Genomic DNA, 19329 nt, shown 5'->3' with positions numbered 1-19329 from the left:
CCAGCTCCATACATACATACAGAATGTATGTACATGCATACATACGAGGTACATATTAAATATAAATTTTAAAAGTTCATAACAAGCAAATATAAATGGCAGAAAAGAAATCAAATGAAAATTCTTTGGAAAAAATATTATCCTTGTTGAATATGAATTGGAAAGCCCCATATTCACCAAAAAATATGGCAATAATCGAGCGTGCGGTTTTAAAGATATAAGCCAAAATATTACCCAAAATTGCGTTACGTATAACAGAAGAGGTTTGCGAGGCTAGGGTACAAAATGGCAACACTCTGCGAATTGGGTATGTCTATCTGTAAACAAATTTTGTGTGCATGTAAATGAAATATGTAGTGCTAGTTTCAAAGTTACTTAATGTAAAAACCTTCCCTGTTTTTTTATACAAGCCGGTGGAGGCATCTGACGAACGTTACTGGCGTGACGTTACCAAATTCCGCGATAAAAAAAGCCTAAAAAAATATTTTGTTAGCCAAGGAACGAAGGGTCAGCAGTGATGCCAGTGGTGAACTCTGAAATCCGCGATTTCAGAATTGATCGACAAAAGACCGACTGAAAACCATGTTAAACGCATTTGCATCGAGTTCCTTGTGTATTTATTAAATATCTGTGATATTGGTATTTAATATCTGCAGGTGCGCCAGCTGCTCAGCCTCATATACGAGTGCGAAGTGTGCCGCAACATGTTCCGCAGTCTTGCGAATTTCATCAGCCAAGCGGGTCTTCTGCTGTGAGTGCTTGTGAGTGATCACAGCCCAGCAGAATGGATACACATTGAGTGCGCAGTAAAGACAATATCGCATTACCATATTTCTGGTTAAAATCGTGTGAATCATCATTAAATTCGCTTACAGGACCACAACTCCACCATCATACAAACGGGCAATGCAGTCGTGTACGACTTGGCTGCATCCTTTCTAAAATCAAGTCAGTATACAAATATGTGAGGTTATGCTCTATGTACAATTCTAAAAATGTCATCTCCATCTAAAATGTATTTTCTACATCTCCTCCGCTAGCGGCCGCTCGCGCCCTGAACGAGGCAGAGTGTGGGAGCGAGAAAGAGAATGAGTAGCGTGGTCTCGTGCTAGAGGAGGTGGGGGAAGCAACTGAAAATTAATTTCTTTATTCTGGCTATAATTATGATCCGATCCGATTATGATCTGAATCAGAGATTCAGCAATCTGGTAGATATGATCATTCTCTACGATCCTGCATTGGCCGTTTTCTCGTATCTTCGAAATTTTGCTTGCCACAGATTTTCGTCCTTTGTTGCGTATAGAGATAGAGTTTGGTTGGTGCGGTATGGGAAGAGAAAGAATAAGAAAATTAAGGGGGTGCGTGTGAGAGTTTGAGAAAGAAGAAGAGGAACAGGAATTAAAAGATAAGGGGGGTGTGTCCGTAAGTTAGTGATAGAAGAAGAAGAGGTACAGAAAATAATAGAGAGATACGGGTTTTCCCGTCGCCGCCCGATATTTTATTTTATGTGCTTCTTCTGAGTCAGGGGGAAGAAGAGGAAGGCGGAGATGGGGGATGTGTTAGAGAAAGAGACATTTTTGGCGTTATGTCATTGCTACTACTTCTAATACCATAACACGGATGACAGTATCAATGACATCAATGGTATACATTTTTTTGTTGCCAAAACACTTCCTTGTTTATCATTCATTTCAGTATCAAAGCAAAATTATGATGTGTTAATAAGGCGCAATGATCAGAAGAATGATTATGTGGGTTGTGTGAGCTTTGCCATTCTGAAAAGCTAATTGATGCAGCTATAAATTATACCCAAAGACTGAGATTTCAGCTTACCGTTTGGGAAATATTAGGCTTTCAAATGCAAAAACTATGATTTATGTGCGGTACTGAGCAGTCTCAGTAACTTACAAAAAATCTGTAGTTGACCCTGGACAGACAGTTTATTGAAAATTGATAAAGTAATGAAAGGTACTTTTTCGGTTGCTGTCGCTATTCCCCAGTCATATCCTTTTGACATCGTCTCCTTTTCTAGTATTAATAAGTAGTTCTTTGCCCCTTTTTTTCTATAAATTGTTTTACTTTTCAGAGACAAGTTTGCTGGCTTGGCGGCTGTGTAAGCTAGAAAACATAATTTTGTCTCAAGTAAAGCCTCAGACTTTCGACAGTAGACGTGTCTAGAGACGCCTACGAACTCTAATATTGTCTCTCATGCCATCTCTCTCTTCGCATCACAGTTAGCTAAGTCTAATGCCATAACACCATTTTCGTTTTCATACGAATATCATCCCTGTTTCTGTTGTCTAATAGCCTTTTCACACTGGTGACCATCCACCATCCAGTTGTTTAAAGTTAATAAAATGCACTTCTTCGGCTGCGGTCGCTCTTCCCCAGGCATATCCTGGGCTCCCCAATATTTTATTGTGTAATGTGTCTGACTATCAGCAGCAGCAGATGGCGACGCCTCCCGTGCCGACCACCGTGAAGACAAACTGTTTTGAAAACAATATTTGTCTTATATTTATGAAAATTAATAAAAATAATATATATATAATATACATATAATGCTGCATTAATTAGATTCTATTTGTCTATTATATTTTTGCCGCAAAGAATTTCTTATCGGTTTCATACGAATATCAAGCCTGATTCTGTTCGCGAGGTGTTTTTTTGGATCTGAGTACTAGGATTAAACAATGACAGACAGAAAAATGGGAAAAACAACAACACACAGTCCATCAGCTGTTTCCGATTTTTCTTTTAGAATCATTAAAACTTGAAGAAAAAGAAAATGTTATATGTAATATGATGTATGCATTTGCTTCTTCCTATGCATTATTATTTTACAGCCATTAGAAAAACAACAAGCAGCACTTTGAAGTGGTCTGCTAAAATGAGGAATATTTTGATTTATATTTGGCAGGACAGTATTAAGGAGTTTGCAGGGACCTCGGAAGAAATCCCATGTTTATATGGATATCCATGTTTGTGCCAACATTGACGAGGAGGAGATATTAGAACAGATATCTGTTTCGAAAACACTGAAGAGTGGTCATTTGTGACTGCTACTAAATCCAATCTATGTTTTAAATATAAATATGTATATGTATGTGCTATTGTACAGTCACTTTGCTAGACTTTAATGTTAATCCTAATGAATTAAGTTGAATTCAACTTGGCTAACAGCTATGTTTGTTTAGAAGCGGTTCGGGAGATTTTGGGCAGAAAAAGTTACCCGAAAACAAAAAGGCGTTTTTTAAGGAAAGTTTTGTATCGCGTTGTATACTTTGGGCTCTTTTTCTGAGTACAGAACAGTCGGAAGGCTCCCAGCCAACAGCGAGTGCAATATGCTACATGAGTTTTGCAGAGCTTTTATAAAAGAATTCCCAGAAGTGAAATAGTCCACTAACTATTTAACTTCCGAGTTTTTGAGCCTGAGACAATTCTGACATATCATTGCTTTTTGTTCTATTTTCCTGTCTGTCATTGCTTACATTTTCGCAGTAAATTTCACTTTTTCGTTGCATTTGAAATGTGTTGAATAAATATCACATAGAATCGTGCGATTCTGGAACATCCCAGATGGATGGTGGAATAACTCGGAAATTTTCGGAACGGCAAAACCTTACGGGCCATTTCCAAAATGGATGGTGGATGGTCGCCTGTGGGAATAGACTATAATAGCCTTTTCCCACACAGCACATCTATGAGGAACGGTGGAAATTTCTGACAGATGTGAAACTCCGATTCCCGCTGGCCTCATCTACCATCCACCATCTATGAAAAATAGCTGATGCACACAATTTGGTGCAGCGGAAAATTTGTTTCTTTTATAACTTGAAATGAATATTAATAATATTGCAATGGTTGTGAATTTAATTCAGCACCAAAATATACTCTTGCACAATCTAATCATGTTGCTGGACATGGATGATGATAATAATGTGCTCAACATTGACTAGGAGAATTTATTGGAATGGATTTGATTTGAAAACATTGAAGTGAACACAAGTGACCATGTAACTGCTTCTACTAAATTCAATCAATGTTTTAAATACAATTATATATTCTGTTTTTTTAAAAAGCGGTTTGCGATTCCAAAGAGGCGTTTTTTAAGGAAAGTTTTGTATAGCCATAGCATTGTATATTGAGACAATTCTGACATATCAGATGTTTTTTTGTTGTTTTTACCATTTTCCTGTGTGTCATTGTTTACATTTTCGTAGCGAATTCCGATTTTTTGTTGTGAATGTAAAATATTTATGGTTGCATTTGACAATTATCGAAAAAATACCGCACAGAAACGTGCGAATTAGGAACATCCCAGATGGATAGTGGAATAACTGGGAAATTTTCGGAACGGCAAAACATTACCACTAATACTCTCTGCACACAGAGTCCATCCTGGGGGAACGGTGGGAATTTTTGAAAGATATGAAACACCGATTCACATTGACACCATCCACCATCCATGAGAAACAGCTGTTGCTCACAATTGCGTGCGGTGAAAATTTGTTTACTTTAATTAAAATGAATATAAATAACATTTCAATGGTCGTGAATGTGATTCAGCAGCAAAACATATTGTTGCACAAGCTAATCATGTTTTTGGACATGGACGATGATGATGAGGATAACTTTGACGAGGAGGAGATAATAGAATGGATATCTGTTTTGAAAACACTGAAGCCCGGAAGGTTGTGGTCATTTGTGACTGCTTATACTAAATCCAATCAATGTTTTAAATAAAAATATAAATTATATGTGTGTTGAGAAGCAGTTTGGGACATTTTGGGAGAAAGATGTACCCAAAAACAACGAGGCGTTTTTAAAGCTAAGTTATGTACAGCCGTATACTTTGGGCTCTTTGTTTTGAGTAAAGAATAGTCGGAAGGCTGTCAGCCTATAGCGTGTGCAATATCCTGCTTGAGTTTTGCAGAGCATTCATAAATGAGAGAATTCCAGAGGATAGTCCACAAACAGAGTTGTGTATCTGAGACAATTTTGACATATCAGATGTTTTTTTGTTGTTTTTTTTACCATTTTCCTGTCTGTCATTGTTTACATTTTCGTAGTGAATTCCGATTTTTTGTTGTGAATGTCAAATATTTATTGTTGCATTTGACAATTATCGAAAAAATACCGCACTGAAACGTGAGAATTAGGAACATCCCAGATGGATGGTGGAATAACTGGGAAGTTTTCGGAACGGCAAAACCTTACGGACCATCCCAGAAATGGATGGTGGATGGTCCCCAGTGTGAAAAGGCTATAACCATACAGTATATAGATGTGCCAGTTCATACAACGAAAGGGGCGCAAGCTGAGTGTTCTGTCCCGGCTCCCAGCGCTTCGGCTCTGTGAGGCTGAGACACTCGGGTCGGGAGCCATGCCATTCGGGTCGGGAGCTGGGCCGTTCGGCATGTATGACTCATGTCGGGAAGCGAAAGCAAGCTGAGAATTGCAAATGTATATTATACTGTATGGTTAGTGACATTACGGACCATCCATTTCGGGGATGGTCCGTAATGTTTTGGTGGCCTGTTGGAATAGGCTATAAGACTCAACTACATATGGAATTTATAACTTTGCAATCAATGTTTGAACATGGTTGATAAAAATATAACTATTTGAACTCTTTCGGGAATATCCTAATTTGTTTTTTTAATGTACTTATACAAATGGCAGCGTATCTCGCTGCGCTCTCTGTGAGCACCCAATAAGACACTGGACAGGCTAGCCAATAACGTGCAAAAAAAAGACCCTTATCTATACATATAAAAATATTTTGTCACGGTGTTTGTGGATGAACTCCTCCCAAAGGGCTCAACCTATTTTCATGAAATTTTTGCCGTAAATTTTTGGCAGGTCGTAAAATTTGTGATCTTTTTATTACCATCCATTAATTTTTATCTCGATTTTAGTTTTATTGGATCGAGTAGTGCTCTGATTTAGTTGTCAGTGTGTTTTGTGACATAATCTCGATATAATATCTTTCTTTGTGTTTGTTACGTTTGTTTGGGAATTTTATTCATTTCTAATTGAGCTAACTTGAAAAATTCAATCAAGGGGGTCCCAATTTCACCGTCGAATTAATCATGCAACATTAATGCAACATAATAGAGCATAACAGTTGGAAACAGTCCAAAAAGTCAGGTATCGCACTTGCATGAATCTAAATTACAAGAGGTATGAAATGAATAAAGACAATTGGAACGGAGACGTGGGCGCCGCTACATAATTGACAATATCAGAGAAATTGACCGACAACGCCAATAAGTGCATAGAGCATTTACATCCGCTTCGTTCCTTCGTCTCGCATTCGCAAACGAGCTAGATATTGAATATTCCGCACATCAGAAAGTGTTGATTGGTGTACAAATATAGACATGTGTCAAATGGTATGTGTTGGCAATCAGGAAAATTGCAACTACCTCAACCCAAGACACCCCTGGAACCATTCATCAGCTTGCGTATCGGCACGGATCCAGATTTAAATATCTTTCTGAAGTCCATTCGCAAATTCAATTCACACTTTTAAATGACATCGTTCGGAGCAACAGAATAGGACAAGTGTACCACAGAGTAGGCTCGTTGCTTCCAATGCCAAACGAAGACGTCAATAGACAAATATACATCATGGGTGGTGAGGACCAAAATCGCGTAGATGCACGTTGCGGTTACCATAACCTCAATTCGGCAATATCCAGGCGTATAAAACTGGACGAATTACTTAATCAGCACAATGAATTATTGAAATTATTCATTAAACAAAAATTGAAGTCTTTAATGAGATTCATTATTCATGTATTATTGAATGGCAAAAACGAGGATTACCTCATGCACACATTTTAATTTGGTTAGTCGACAAAATACTCCCTGATTGAATAGATAGATCCTCAAATTTCAGATCCGTCTACTGATCAACTACTGATCGATATAATTACCACAAACATGATTTATGGCCTATGGCCCATGCGGTGATATGAATACAATACAATACAATTAAAGAAGAAATATTGATAATGGTGTACAAAACATTCATGATAAAAATCAAAAACGTAGACATTGACATTGGGCGCATTCACCAGGACAACTTGATCAGCGATCAGTGATTAATGTCGTCCATCATGTTTTGAGTTCTGGTGAACGCGTATGATCCATACTTTACTATAGCGACATTGCGAATACAATCGGCTCAGAACCTATCGATATTGGCTTAGAAGTTTCGCGACTCGAAACAAAAAACAGTCACGTAAAATTTGAATATTTGTTCGTAATTCGGAATTTGAGCCGAATTCATGATTTTTTATTAATTTGGTTTTGTTTATTTCTTTTTCGTTGCGATTTAGTTCATACTTGAAGAAATCCATCACTGATGGCTCATCGAGTTGTCCTGGTGAACGCGCCCATTGACAATCGATCGGTATTCTTGCAGTTCTTGAGTTTTGCAGCTAAGTGAAATTTATCAAATACAATTGCGAGTATCTGAATAAAGGCAGCAATATGGCATCAAATTCAAAATGCTGATGTTATTGTCCCTAATATTACGATTAAATGATAATAATACGAGATTATGTTTTTCATGGATATGGATATTTTAATAAAGTTTTATAAAATGATTTAGAAGACTTAGGGGGCTGTCCGACGTGCGAAGCGATTGAGCAAGGGGCTTGCCTTGGGCTTATCTATGTCTTTTTAGAATTTTAATACTAATCTAATTTTGATTTATTAATTTAGAATCACGCGCTATATCTATTTATATAAGTCAATAGTCAATCATATATTAAGTGGTTTCAGAAAGGCGGGTAATGGATTAAAACTATTAATTTTTTAGAGTTTTTGGTGTTTATGGATATTAATTTCTAATCAGTTACTTGTCCAAACTAAAATCGCTTTCAGGAATACCCTTACACTTACCAAAATAAAATATCGATACTATCGATTTACATTTACACAACCCTAATCCTAAATGATGACAAATCACATTTGCGCGACCAAACCACCAAAAAAAAAAAAGGAGAATAATACAGCTACATATGCAAATGTACATTTAACTGCACTTTTATATCTAACGAGTTTTTATTAAAGATAAAAAATGATTATCACCGTAAAAAATCTGCAGCAGCAAACCTTTACAATTGAGTTTGACCCGGAAAAAACGGTGAGTTGAGTGGTATTTCCTCAGTATATGCTCGCGAAACGTAAATATGTACATGTAGTGTAAGCCTACACATGTATGTACATACATAGTATGTGCATATGCATGTGCATTTATGAATAAAGTTTAATTTAATTTCCAAAAACATCTTTATAGGTTTTGGAACTCAAAAAGAAAATATTTGACGAGCGCGGAGTAGAGTACGTTGCGGAGAAGCAAAAACTTATCTATGCAGGAGTCATACTTATGGATGACCGTACAATTGCCTCGTACAAAATTGATGAAAAAAAGTTTATAGTAGTAATGTTAACACGCGATACAGCTGCTTCGACGGTTGCATCTTCAACTTCTGATTCTCAGCAAAAACGGACAACCGAAAGTGAGGGAAAAGTTTTGGGCCTTAATGCAAGTAAAGAAAAAAGTATCGAAAAACCTATAAGCACAAGTGGATCTACTCCCATATCTGGGGCTGTAGAGGCTGTGCCTTCTGTGTCCGTCTCGACAACAGGAACAGAAATTCAAAGACCCTATTCTAGTAGCGATTTAGTTGGAGAGCTGGCTAATGCTTCATTGCAAACGCGCGCCGAGTCAAATTTACTAATGGGAGAAGAATACAATCAAACTGTTTTATCGATGGTAGAGATGGGCTACCCACGCGACCAAGTGGAACGTGCAATGGGCGCCAGCTTTAACAACCCTGAGCGGGCTGTGGAGTACCTCATTAATGGCATACCCGCCGAGGAAGAAAGCCTATTTAATGCCGGCGACGAGACAAATAACCCAAGCCTAAGAGCTCCTGGATCCCAACCTGTATCAGAAGCAGCTGTCGATCTTCCAGCCCAATCCACTGGTAACTTAATTTTGAAATATAAGCTAGCTGAGTAAAACTTTGTAATTTATTTACTTCTTTATTGTAGATCCGTTTGAGTTTTTGCGTAGCCAGCCACAATTTCTTCAGATGCGCTCGCTAATATATCAAAATCCTCACCTTTTACATGCTGTTTTGCAGCAGGTAAGTTCATGAATAAAAAGAATATGAATGTTTTAGTTACTCTTCGAACTTAGATTGGTCAAACGAACCCAGCTCTTTTACAACTAATTTCGGAGAACCAGGATGCGTTTCTTAATATGCTAAACCAACCAATTGAGGGTGAATCCGCATCTGGCGATAACACTCAACGGTCTACGCCTCCTCGCATACAGTCTTTTCCAACGCGTACAGAAAGCTTGCCCTCATCAGCAACAGAAGAAGGAGCAGGGGCCAACCAACGGTCATCTGCTGGCGGCAATGATGCAGATGTCTCCGAACGGGAAGTCACGGAACAGTCTGCCGGTATTGCAACCATTCGTCTAAATGCCCAAGATCAAGATGCTATAGAACGGGTATACAACATTTTCATAATACATATATATTTATTACAATTTAAATTTAATATATCCATAGCTGAAAGCACTCGGATTCCCAGAAGCACTTGTACTGCAAGCTTATTTTGCCTGCGAAAAAGATGAAGAACTAGCAGCAAATTTCTTACTTTCATCCAGCTTCGATGACTGAGTCGGCCAAATGTAAAAAGTTATATATAAAACCTACCTATAAACCGAAATCGTTACTAATAAATTTAGAGGTTAATAAAAATCACGAGATGTGCTAAGCCGCGTAAAAATGCCAAAGTCCTTCATGTTTAGATCCTTTCAGTTTTATCCTGTTTTTATATTTGTGTACTCGCTACTCAAATAGTAGGTACTAGGGGAAAATCTCGTTAAGGTATGTAACAGACATAAAAATATCTCTTCCGATCCATACATTTTTGTAGAATTTTGTTTTTGATTCGTCTTTATTGACGCCTAGACCACAGAGCAACCGGACACACAATCAAGTGTATTTCAATTTACAAAGGTTATATATAATTATAGCCAGGATAAAGAAAATAACTTTCGCAGCACGAAAGACACTCGCCGTCTCTGTTCCTGTGTGCCCTACAAGTTAAGTATGAGTGCTCATGTCCGACATTTAGTCAAAACGTATTAGTAAAAATAAAGGTATACAGTATTAGTAAAAGTACTGGGTACCCGCACGTTCAGACTTTTTTTTATTTATAGATTTTGTGATTTCCAAGTAGTTTTCGCATCTTTTAAAAAACTCACAATAAAAATCTAAATTGATATAAAACATGTATAATTCGATTTAACCAAATGCCAATGCTCTTTCTTTTTTCTGATTCTATCAATTTTAATCATTGCTCTTGAAAACCGAATTAAAATGTTTCGAAATGTAACTTTTAAATTGTATGTACATATATGCACTAAAGATTAATAATTTAATAAACATTGGTGATACGAAACAGTACTGTAGGGACTCAATTATCCCAAACAAACACAGATTTTTATTAAATTTTAAACACGAAATAGTATGAATTGCATGTAAGCCCATAGATGCTACAAATATACTAACGCGCGAAAGACAGGAATGTTTCTGTGTGCGTGTGCTTATTCTAATGCTTATGTCCAAATGTTATGACAAGCGGTAGCAGCGCACCGCATATCATAATTACTAGCTCACTATATCGTAAAGCCTGTATACTATGACCCTGAGTGCTACTCGCGGCACCAATACCGTTATTTTCAATAGTGCCGACATCTCGAGATTCCTCTAATACCCGATACTCATACTGAGCGGAAGTGGTACCTTTATGATGGTGATGGCCACCTTGTGTGAGCTCTGGGAGAACGTGCACAGTGGCAACATACAAAAAAGTTCCGGCGGAAAACAGCATAGCTATCCCAGTAGCATTCACTGAATTCAAGGTCTCCTTCTGCTCCTGACCAATCCCGAAATACGTTAAAATCGTCAGAAGTGGGGCTGATAAGGAAAAAAGGGCCAAATGTCTGCGAATTTGTTGTCGCTCGACTTTCTCGTGCAGCAAAAAGCTAACCAAGCCAAATGCTGCAGGTGCCTTGTGTAGCATAATAGCTAGAAAGACTATTATTTCAACGTCTTGATGACTCGTCGTTGCAGCAGCACCCAACGCAATTCCATCAGCTACGCATCCAAGTATGTAAGAAATATGTAAGTAAGTAATGTAAGTTCGAAAAATAAGTATTAAAAGTAAGTAAGTACCTGCAGCATGTACCACTAATCCAAGAGTGAGGGTGGCAGTATTTTTCTCGTCATTTCCAATATTGCTCCTTCGTTGGGATACATCAACCAGCATCATGAATACAAAACCAAGTACGAGGGAAAGTCCTATAGTTTGTGAGTAGTCAGGCTTGGGACCTGGCGTCAAATCTGTCGTTCGTTCACTATCCATATACAATGAACGAATACCTTCTGGTATAATTACAGCTAAAGCAGTACCCACCAATAAACCAGCGCCAAGAACAGTGACACACTTCAACTTCTCCTAAATTTAGAGAATAGAATATTGTTTAATAAATCTACATTGTACATGCCTCTGCATATGTAAATAAAGACTGATGTACAATGCCTACCTCGCTTAATTTCATCAGCATTGGTATGCTTCCAGCCAGATAAGATCCAACTAGCATCACTATCACCAATAAAATAAGAATTACAGTCTCTTCCGCCATGCCAACATATGAATGGTTGTATTCCTAAAGCAAAACTTGCAAAATTATGTGTCCGCCATGCCAACACATCCATATATACAATATACAATATGTGGACACGACAAGCTGAGTTGCATTGAAATTCCTCGATTTTGATATTCGGTTTAATATTACTAGCAAGCCAAGACTCTCAGCGCAGAAAATATATTTTTCTTCGATTAACTAATCAATTTCCTATCAGATTTGCTAGTTAAAAGTACTCATTTTCATTTGAATTATTCATAAATAGGGTTTAATCAAAAAAGGAAATGGTTTTCAGGTGGAAAATTTAATTTTTTACATGGTAACTACACGCTGGCTACAATTACATATACTCGACACAGCGCTGTCGTACTCGATTGCTGCCCTGAATAAAGCGCTGCCAGAATATTATATAAATTTTGCTACATTTACATATATACGGTCACACCAGAACGCAAAATAAATAAATACTAGAAATGTGGGAATTATCTCTCAAATATACGGTCATACTTACGTATGCGCACAAAAAATACCGCACAGGGCCAAAAAAAATGCTAAACTTTTTTTTTTTTGTTTATATGGTGTACGTTTTTTTTTCAGTATTTTTTTTTCTGTTTTTCAAGTAAAATTTTTGTAATTTTCATATGGTATTTTTTCAACATTTTATAGGGAAAAAACAACAAAAGTATGTATTTGAAGTTCTTTTTAAGTTTTTAATGTTATTGAAATAAAGGAAACACTAGATCAAATCAAAAATATATTTTCGTGATAGTATCGGGCTCAAATAATTATTAATTATTTTTTTGTTGATATTTACTGGTTACTAACCTGATTAAATAGAGCTATTTTTTTTTCTCGGTTTCTAAGGTTTCTGAGGTTCCAGTCACACTCGACAAAACAAATCAAGTGAAATATTTATTTTTCCATATGTTAATATACTTTTGAAAATGACTACCAAACTCAACAATGAATCTCTTCATCGTTAATATTAATGATATGATTTAAAAAATTATCAATGGATATTTTTTTGTACTCAACGGACTTGTGAAGAAAAATATTCGGCACTATTTTCTTGTTTCATGGTCGCGCGAACATTTTTTTGGACTTTGCCCAAAAAACCACCCCAAATGTTTGCAGAAAATTTCGAAAGATTTGATTGGCTGAAAGTTGAAAACGCGTATTTTTTGGGTACAAAAAGCAAAAATATCTATTATTGGAGGAGGGTTTGGAGTGGATTTATATGGCCAAATGAAATTGGCGGACTCCCAAGATAAATATAAATGTACGATTCTCAAATTTAACAAGATCCCACTTCAATACCTAACTTTCTCTGATCACTAACATAACGTTTTTTAAAGACAGGAACGCTCATTTTTTAACCAAACAATTGTATATCAAATACATGTTAAACTTAAGCAAGTAGTAGGTAGCTCAAAATAATATTAATAATAGTCCCTGGAGGGAGGAAATTCTCCGAATCTCTTCAGCTTTTGCTGTGACATTCCCAGGCTACAAATTTTTGACGCACGGGACATTTTCGGACGGATTTTCTCCTCAATTAATTGGCTTGAAATGAAATAATCTTTTACCAATAATTACTGAAACTGTACCTAAATTTTAAACATTTTCATTGGTTGGTGCTTATTATTTTCAACGTAGATTCATTGTTGCGTTCCCGTAAAATGCATTTGATTTGTATGGGAAAATTTTCAGCAACATGGGAAAATGAATTAGCAGCATTGTTGTGCAACTTTGGCAAGAAATGAGCAACAATCTGCATACCTTGGGAAAATGGATATTATGGACTTTAGATATTGTTTGTAATTTCAGGCTCCAATTAATGCAGAAACTACTCAGTCTCTGTTTTAAAGATATTAACGAAATTTTGCAGCTCACGGGTTCCAATAATAGGTATCAGAACCAGGATAAATGTATATATAAAACACAAACATGTGCATTTATAGGAAAAAAACATGTCAATCTAGAATAAAATCATAAATAATGTTTCAATGGAGCTTGGAACAAAACATTTAACATCAATTAAAAGAAATAAGGTATACAAAAGTACATACGCATAGAAGAAACTTGGTTGACCAGCAACACTGACGTCACATTTAGCCAACATTTACGTTTTATGCTTTGGCCGTTTTTGTTTGAACCCTATTATGTAAACAATCCCATTAAAAATAGTTCTGAAAACTAGCCAATCCTAAACAAAATTCATTGAGGAATTGGATAAAATTATTTTTTTAGGGATGAGAGGGCCAACTATCTAGTAATATTAAACTGGATATCAAAATTTTGGAATTTATGTTTTAAATTTATGGTAATGGTATTTCTCGATACTGAAATGGTATTTAATGGTATTTATTTTTTGGCCGGATGGTACTATTTATCGTTATCGTCACGGATTTATTGTGCCCATTTTTGCGTTTTAAAGTGAGCTCCAATTGGATTTTTTAATTCCAATACCGTTTGTCCGCAATTGGGAAAAATCGAATTGGGAATTTCACATTAATGCATAAGGTAAATTGGATTTAAATTTTTTATTGTTCATTTGTACTTAAATATGTAATATACGTCCCTAAAGTCTTACCAGAAGTTTATGTTCACATCTTTTCGTACATGTGTGTGCGTTTATGCGCATAAATCCGGACGTATATACACATTTGTGAACACATATGTGTACATACATACATATGTATCTACAAAGAAGAATAAAGACTAAAGCGAATTGCAATTATTTTAGGAAAAGGGCATACAAATACAAATGGATGTGTGTATAATCATTTCGAAAATACCTACATAAATGAATCCAAATACTAAATTTACATACACACAATTTTTGTATTGACATAAAACTTGACATATCTTTAAATAAATTTCCTTTACGATATCAAATCAAAGGATAGAATAGAATGGGTAATAATTGCTTGAAAATGAACAGTTCTGATGACATTTCACTTTTGCGAGGCAGTGAAAGTCTACACGGGCAAAACAGCGCAGTGCCAATGTTTCAGGTAAGTAGACAAAAAATATTTGTATATGTATGTCCATGTAAATGGCTGAATTTTTTTTATTTTATTAGAATGAGCAGTACCAACAAATCTTTTATCCGACGACCTCCACTTCCATCGGCCATGCTCCAATAGCGGCGGGCCATTCACAACATTCCGAGGAGGACCAAGTAAAACTAGCAAAACGGATTGGTTTAATGCAACATTTGCCAATAGGAACATATGATGGGAGCTCGAAAAAATCACGAGAATGTGTTATTTGTATGGCCGAATTTTGTGTTGATGAAGCTGTTCGCTATCTTCCATGCATGCATATTTATCACGTCAATTGCATAGACGACTGGTTAATGAGAAGTCTCACATGTCCCAGTTGCTTAGAGCCGGTCGATGCTGCTTTGTTAACAAGCTATGAAACAACATAGCTCAACTGCAATATGCCACTGTCTGTTAGTCAATACAGTAGGCACTTTAAAACAGGCAAATACCATGAACATTTTTATTGTTAAACTCGTCATAGTAATCATTGATTAAAAAAGTTTCTTTATCTGTATTGTTACCGCTTGTGGGTATATATTATCATTTTACTATGGATTCAGTTGATATAAGTATATACAATAATAAGTTACATGTGTAAAAATTGTGAGATCAAAATTTATAAAATTATAAGTACTATACATATATGTATATTTAACATTGTTAATATTCAAACAATACTATTAAACACATAGAATAAACTATAGTAAGCAAAGCTAGTGTAAGACTATTATAAAATATACATACAACGGATCTGTACAATTCGTTCAGTTATTTAGGATGGATGGGTGTTTGGCACCCAAAATATAAATATATACTCTTAATTGCTTCTACATGTCGCGCGTTCAAGAAAACTAAAGTGTGTCTTGTAAAAATGTAATTGAAATGACTAACTTAGCGCGTTCATTTTCAGGGAGAATGGGTCGTCTTGGTAGATATGTAAATACATGGCGTGTAAATGACCAAAAATCATAGCAATTGTAATAATTCGCAAATAGCTGGTTGCGGGTCAGTTCATCTTCTGGAGAAAATGTAAAATAAAAAAAGGATATACATATCTTTTTGCTATGACCATTTATTTGGTAGAGAAGACACTTCGCAAGCTTAACGATGGTAAGGGAACTGGATCTAAATTAAGGTAAAGTTGGTAGAATCTCGGTTAAGGAAACGAAATCTTTTAAAACGTTAAACGTAACTATAATAATCACACTCATATTTATAAAATGCTAGCTGAAAATACATACACATTCCTACTGTTGTCTGACTGTCATTCCATACTCTAAGCGATGTTTCAAGTATGAACACTTAAAGTAAAATATCTCCCAAGCTAAATATTTATACATCGGTACAAGTTTTATTTAAAAAGTTTTAAAACACTCTTATTCTTACAACTTGAAAGTGTAAGAAATCTTTAAAAGATATACGAGTATTAAATATAGTGTGATCAACAATTCAGAAAAAATTATTTAATTTATTGAGAAAAATTTAGTAACAAATGATAGTGCATCAGCGTCTGCTGCCGGGGATGGCGACGCTTCCCGTACTACAAGGAGGATCGTCATAGAATCGCAAGCCGCCTACTGAACTGTACTCGCATCATGAACTGTGCACCCGGCAGCAGTGGCATCCCTGGTAGACGCAGCATAATTTTTATATCTTTTTGGAAATTCCACAATCAAAATTTAGAGAAATTTTACAAGCGAAATCTTTTGGGGAAGCTTTTTGGTTACATTTGTGTCGAAACGAAAGAAACGAAAAATATGTGGCAGGTCAAGCTAGGCAGCTGAGATTGGACTGTGCTTCGACATTTTCGACATTGATAAACATCCATATAAATTTTCGTCGATTAATATTTTGTTTGGTTAAGTTTAGATACCCATTTTTCAAGTTCAAGTTTTTCTTTTCTTTTTTTAACGGAAGTAGAGATCTAAATGAGGTTGAGCTTTAATTTTCGGTGGAGATTTACTTATGGGAGGAGAGTTGCTGCTCTGCCAGACCTGTGGCTGATTCACTCATCCAACGGCTTTCCAACACTATCTGACTGTTCTGGCTCTAATTACTTTCGGTGCAGACGGTGCTCTGTTCGCTAATTAGTCTGCACATGCTAAAGCAGGAAACCCACCGACAGCACGTGCGTTTTCTCACCTCACATCTTCGATCTTTCTTTTTTACAATAATTTTCCGAGACGTTGTCGTAAAATCGAAGACTTATCTGTATACGTTGTCCAGAGGCTACTTTTGCAGGATGTACCATCAATAATGTAAAACATTTTTTCCCCACAGCTAGTCACTGGCTGCGCATTTGCAGTGCCATTTGATGAGAAGAAGACCTGACGCCAGCTGGTCTGGCTGATGAATTAATGGAAATTCAATTCAGTGAACCGCAGACAACTGTTCCAAATTGCGCAAGCTGCTCATTTTGCAAATTGCGAGGAGGTATACCTGAAGGAGAACTTTATATCGGTGATACCCCAATGGCTGCTGAGCATCACGAGCCTCAAGTTTATCCATCTGGCGGGGAACAACCTGTCCATGGACATTCGATGATCGGAGTAACGGAGTGGAGCCATGGTGCTCAATATTTTCATGGGCTTGTTCGCGCCTTCGCTTCTGCTATCCATCTTCAGCTTCGATACGCCACTGAAGAAAGCACCAACTTCAGTCTGTCCATAACCTCGTCGGGCCACTATACTATAGTTCGGCCTGTATGTGCTGCAGCTGCAAAGGCTCACCGAAATGGAGTAGAGGGAGCAGAACAGCATCGATGCCATCGTCTGATGGCCAAAAAGTTGCGCCATTTATCACTTCCTGTACACTTCGTCCTCTTGAACTCAGTAGTTTCGTGTGTACCGTATTCAACTTTTGTACACTAGCTCGTCCGCTTTTTATTATGAAATACCCTCCAGACGCGTGGCTGCAGCAGTACTCCGAGAGCGTCTTGTTCCATCTCCTGTCGTGTTGGCTTCCGCAGAATTTGCTTGGCCGCCCTGTCCAGCCACTTCAGGTGTGTCCGTAAAGGTGGCTGGAAAGTCATACTAGAACCGTGTCATCGTCTTGATCACCAACAGCAACGGCGACGGAAAGACCGGCAAGAGCCGGGTTGTGCTCCGATCTTACGTGAGACCGTTCTTACGGGCTGACGGTCTGTGTGATCTTAGTTCCTCGGTTAGCCACAAACGTTTTCCATTTACATGGTGGCTTATTAAGCCAGGCACTCACGATGTTGGATTCTGTCGAATAAAAGCACTCGTAGCTAAGAACAATTCATCAGAATTCGCCTGCCACCGGATACCTAATGTCTTTGCTGAGCTAGAGTCCTCCATTTGAAGGAAATCGGTGCACAGTAAATAGTCCGTAGAAATTTCCTGAAGGCCTTGCACCGTATTACAAGTCCACGAAGTTCCCGCACTATTAATAACTGTGTTGGAGTTCTGTTTTGTGTGCACGCCAGCAAGCACATCGTCAACATACATGGAATCGGATTTGATGTCGCTTGCCTGTGGGTATATCTCCCGCACATCTTGAGCATGTTTCTTGACCGCGAATGGCTAAGAATGGGTCGCAATTTACACCGAAAGTGACAGTTGTAAGCTTATAAGCACAGAGCTCACCATCTTTATTACGCTTTATTTCGCTGGATCGAGGGTGATCTGCCTATACATCTTTGTGATGTCAGTATTAAAATGCTGTCCATTTTTAGACAGCATGATTGGGCAAATAGAAGTTGTCGGAATCATTGTTTGGAGTACATACATATGATGTATGATGGCAGAAGATTCGTCTGATTCCGTCTGTGAAGAAAATTTCTTTCAAACTATCCGTAATGAGTTAAGTGTTAACTGATCTCCATATTCAAAGCAATGGGTAAAAGATGATACACGAAATCTCGGCAAGGCGGTAGCTGGAGAGAAGGGAGAGACTTGGGCCCGTTACAGGTCTATTGTGATGCCGCGTGGTCTTAAGCTCCTTCTCTCTTCCTGACCAGTGGTGAACACTCACGAGTTTTGGCTTTTCGAGAAAACACACACTAAGTACCTGTCTAGGTAAAGTACCCACTCTTAGTCCTCCCTAAGCGGAATAGATACCTAAAAAGCCGTCGAGAGGTGATCACTCCGGGATCACTCTCGTCAGGATTACCGAGTGACTAAAAGAGGAGCTTGTTCGTCCCGAGCAGTGTAGCAAATGGACAGATTTAGAGAGGCCAAGAATCGGATTGTCATGCCCTTTTAACTAGGCATAAGTCAGTCTAAGCTCAAAGTTTATTCTAAACGGATACCAAATTCTTTCTAAAATAAAGTTTTCGAGGATTGTAAGAGAACTCTATGTCTACATTCCCAAATCCTGAATTACGCATAGCAAAAACGTAACAATACTTACACTCAAATTGTATACGAGCTTTAAAAATAGAATACACAACTTTTATCATTGACTCTTTTATTTAATTTGTGTTATAATAATAGTAATAGCATTAATGGCTTGAGTATACGGGACTTGATCGGAACATGTGTATCTTGTGTATGAAATTAGAGTATG

At 37.2% G+C, this 19329-nt stretch overlaps 3 protein-coding genes across 7 annotated transcripts; 2 read left to right on the top strand and 1 right to left on the bottom strand.

Moving 5' to 3' along the window:
• Window positions 1-7980: 7980 nt before the first annotated feature.
• Window positions 7981-9822, top strand: LOC111070786 (UV excision repair protein RAD23 homolog B). Its single transcript, XM_022361694.2, has 5 exons — window positions 7981-8161; window positions 8315-9008; window positions 9076-9170; window positions 9224-9541; window positions 9603-9822. The coding sequence occupies exons 1-5, from the start codon at window positions 8096-8098 to the stop codon at window positions 9711-9713; spliced, it is 1284 nt and encodes a 427-aa protein (XP_022217386.2). The 5' UTR covers window positions 7981-8095; the 3' UTR covers window positions 9714-9822.
• Window positions 9823-10231: 409 nt separating this feature from the next.
• On the bottom strand, window positions 10232-11979 carry LOC111070788 (zinc transporter ZIP9-B). 2 transcript variants are annotated; one of them, XM_022361701.2, is made up of 4 exons: window positions 11648-11687; window positions 11518-11559; window positions 11277-11458; window positions 10232-11198 (listed from the first exon to the last, which is right to left on the bottom strand). In XM_022361701.2, the coding sequence occupies exons 3-4, from the start codon at window positions 11371-11373 to the stop codon at window positions 10651-10653; spliced, it is 645 nt and encodes a 214-aa protein (XP_022217393.1). In that variant the 5' UTR covers window positions 11374-11458; window positions 11518-11559; window positions 11648-11687; the 3' UTR covers window positions 10232-10650. The 2 variants fall into 2 exon arrangements, with proteins under 2 accessions (XP_022217393.1, XP_022217392.1); XM_022361700.2 differs by having other exon boundaries at window positions 11277-11559; window positions 11648-11979.
• Window positions 11980-14159: 2180 nt separating this feature from the next.
• LOC111070843 (RING finger protein 11) lies at window positions 14160-15558 on the top strand. Of its 4 annotated transcripts, none has more exons than XM_022361804.2 (3): window positions 14160-14272; window positions 14659-14766; window positions 14835-15558. In XM_022361804.2, exons 1-3 carry the CDS (start codon window positions 14264-14266, stop codon window positions 15183-15185), a joined length of 468 nt encoding a protein of 155 aa, XP_022217496.1. In that variant the 5' UTR covers window positions 14160-14263; the 3' UTR covers window positions 15186-15558. The 4 variants fall into 4 exon arrangements, with proteins under 4 accessions (XP_022217496.1, XP_022217499.1, XP_022217500.1 ...); XM_022361807.2 differs by having other exon boundaries at window positions 14161-14272; window positions 14337-14766; XM_022361808.2 differs by having other exon boundaries at window positions 14162-14272; window positions 14654-14766.
• The last annotated feature ends 3771 nt before the right edge of the window (window positions 15559-19329 follow it).

Source organism: Drosophila obscura, unplaced genomic scaffold (genome assembly GCF_018151105.1).
Source record: "Drosophila obscura isolate BZ-5 IFL unplaced genomic scaffold, ASM1815110v1 contig_187, whole genome shotgun sequence".
Taxonomy (NCBI): domain Eukaryota; kingdom Metazoa; phylum Arthropoda; class Insecta; order Diptera; family Drosophilidae; genus Drosophila; species Drosophila obscura.
The sequence above is the reverse complement of the archived record's forward strand: the minus strand, read 5'-3'. Positions and strand labels throughout refer to the sequence as shown.

Coding starts and splice junctions, on each gene's coding strand:
- LOC111070786 (XM_022361694.2), top strand. CDS start 8,096: ATGATTATCACCGTAAAAAATCTGCAGCAGCAAACCTTTACAATTGAG. Junction 8,162..8,314: donor AGTTTGACCCGGAAAAAACG/GTGAGTTGAGTG, acceptor ACATCTTTATAG/GTTTTGGAACTCAAAAAGAA. Junction 9,542..9,602: donor ATCAAGATGCTATAGAACGG/GTATACAACATT, acceptor ATATATCCATAG/CTGAAAGCACTCGGATTCCC.
- LOC111070788 (XM_022361700.2), bottom strand. CDS start 11,746: ATGGCGGAAGAGACTGTAATTCTTATTTTATTGGTGATAGTGATGCTA. Junction 11,560..11,647: donor TGCTGATGAAATTAAGCGAG/GTAGGCATTGTA, acceptor CTCTAAATTTAG/GAGAAGTTGAAGTGTGTCAC. Junction 11,199..11,276: donor ATTAGTGGTACATGCTGCAG/GTACTTACTTAC, acceptor TTGGATGCGTAG/CTGATGGAATTGCGTTGGGT.
- LOC111070843 (XM_022361804.2), top strand. Junction 14,767..14,834: donor GCGCAGTGCCAATGTTTCAG/GTAAGTAGACAA, acceptor TTATTTTATTAG/AATGAGCAGTACCAACAAAT.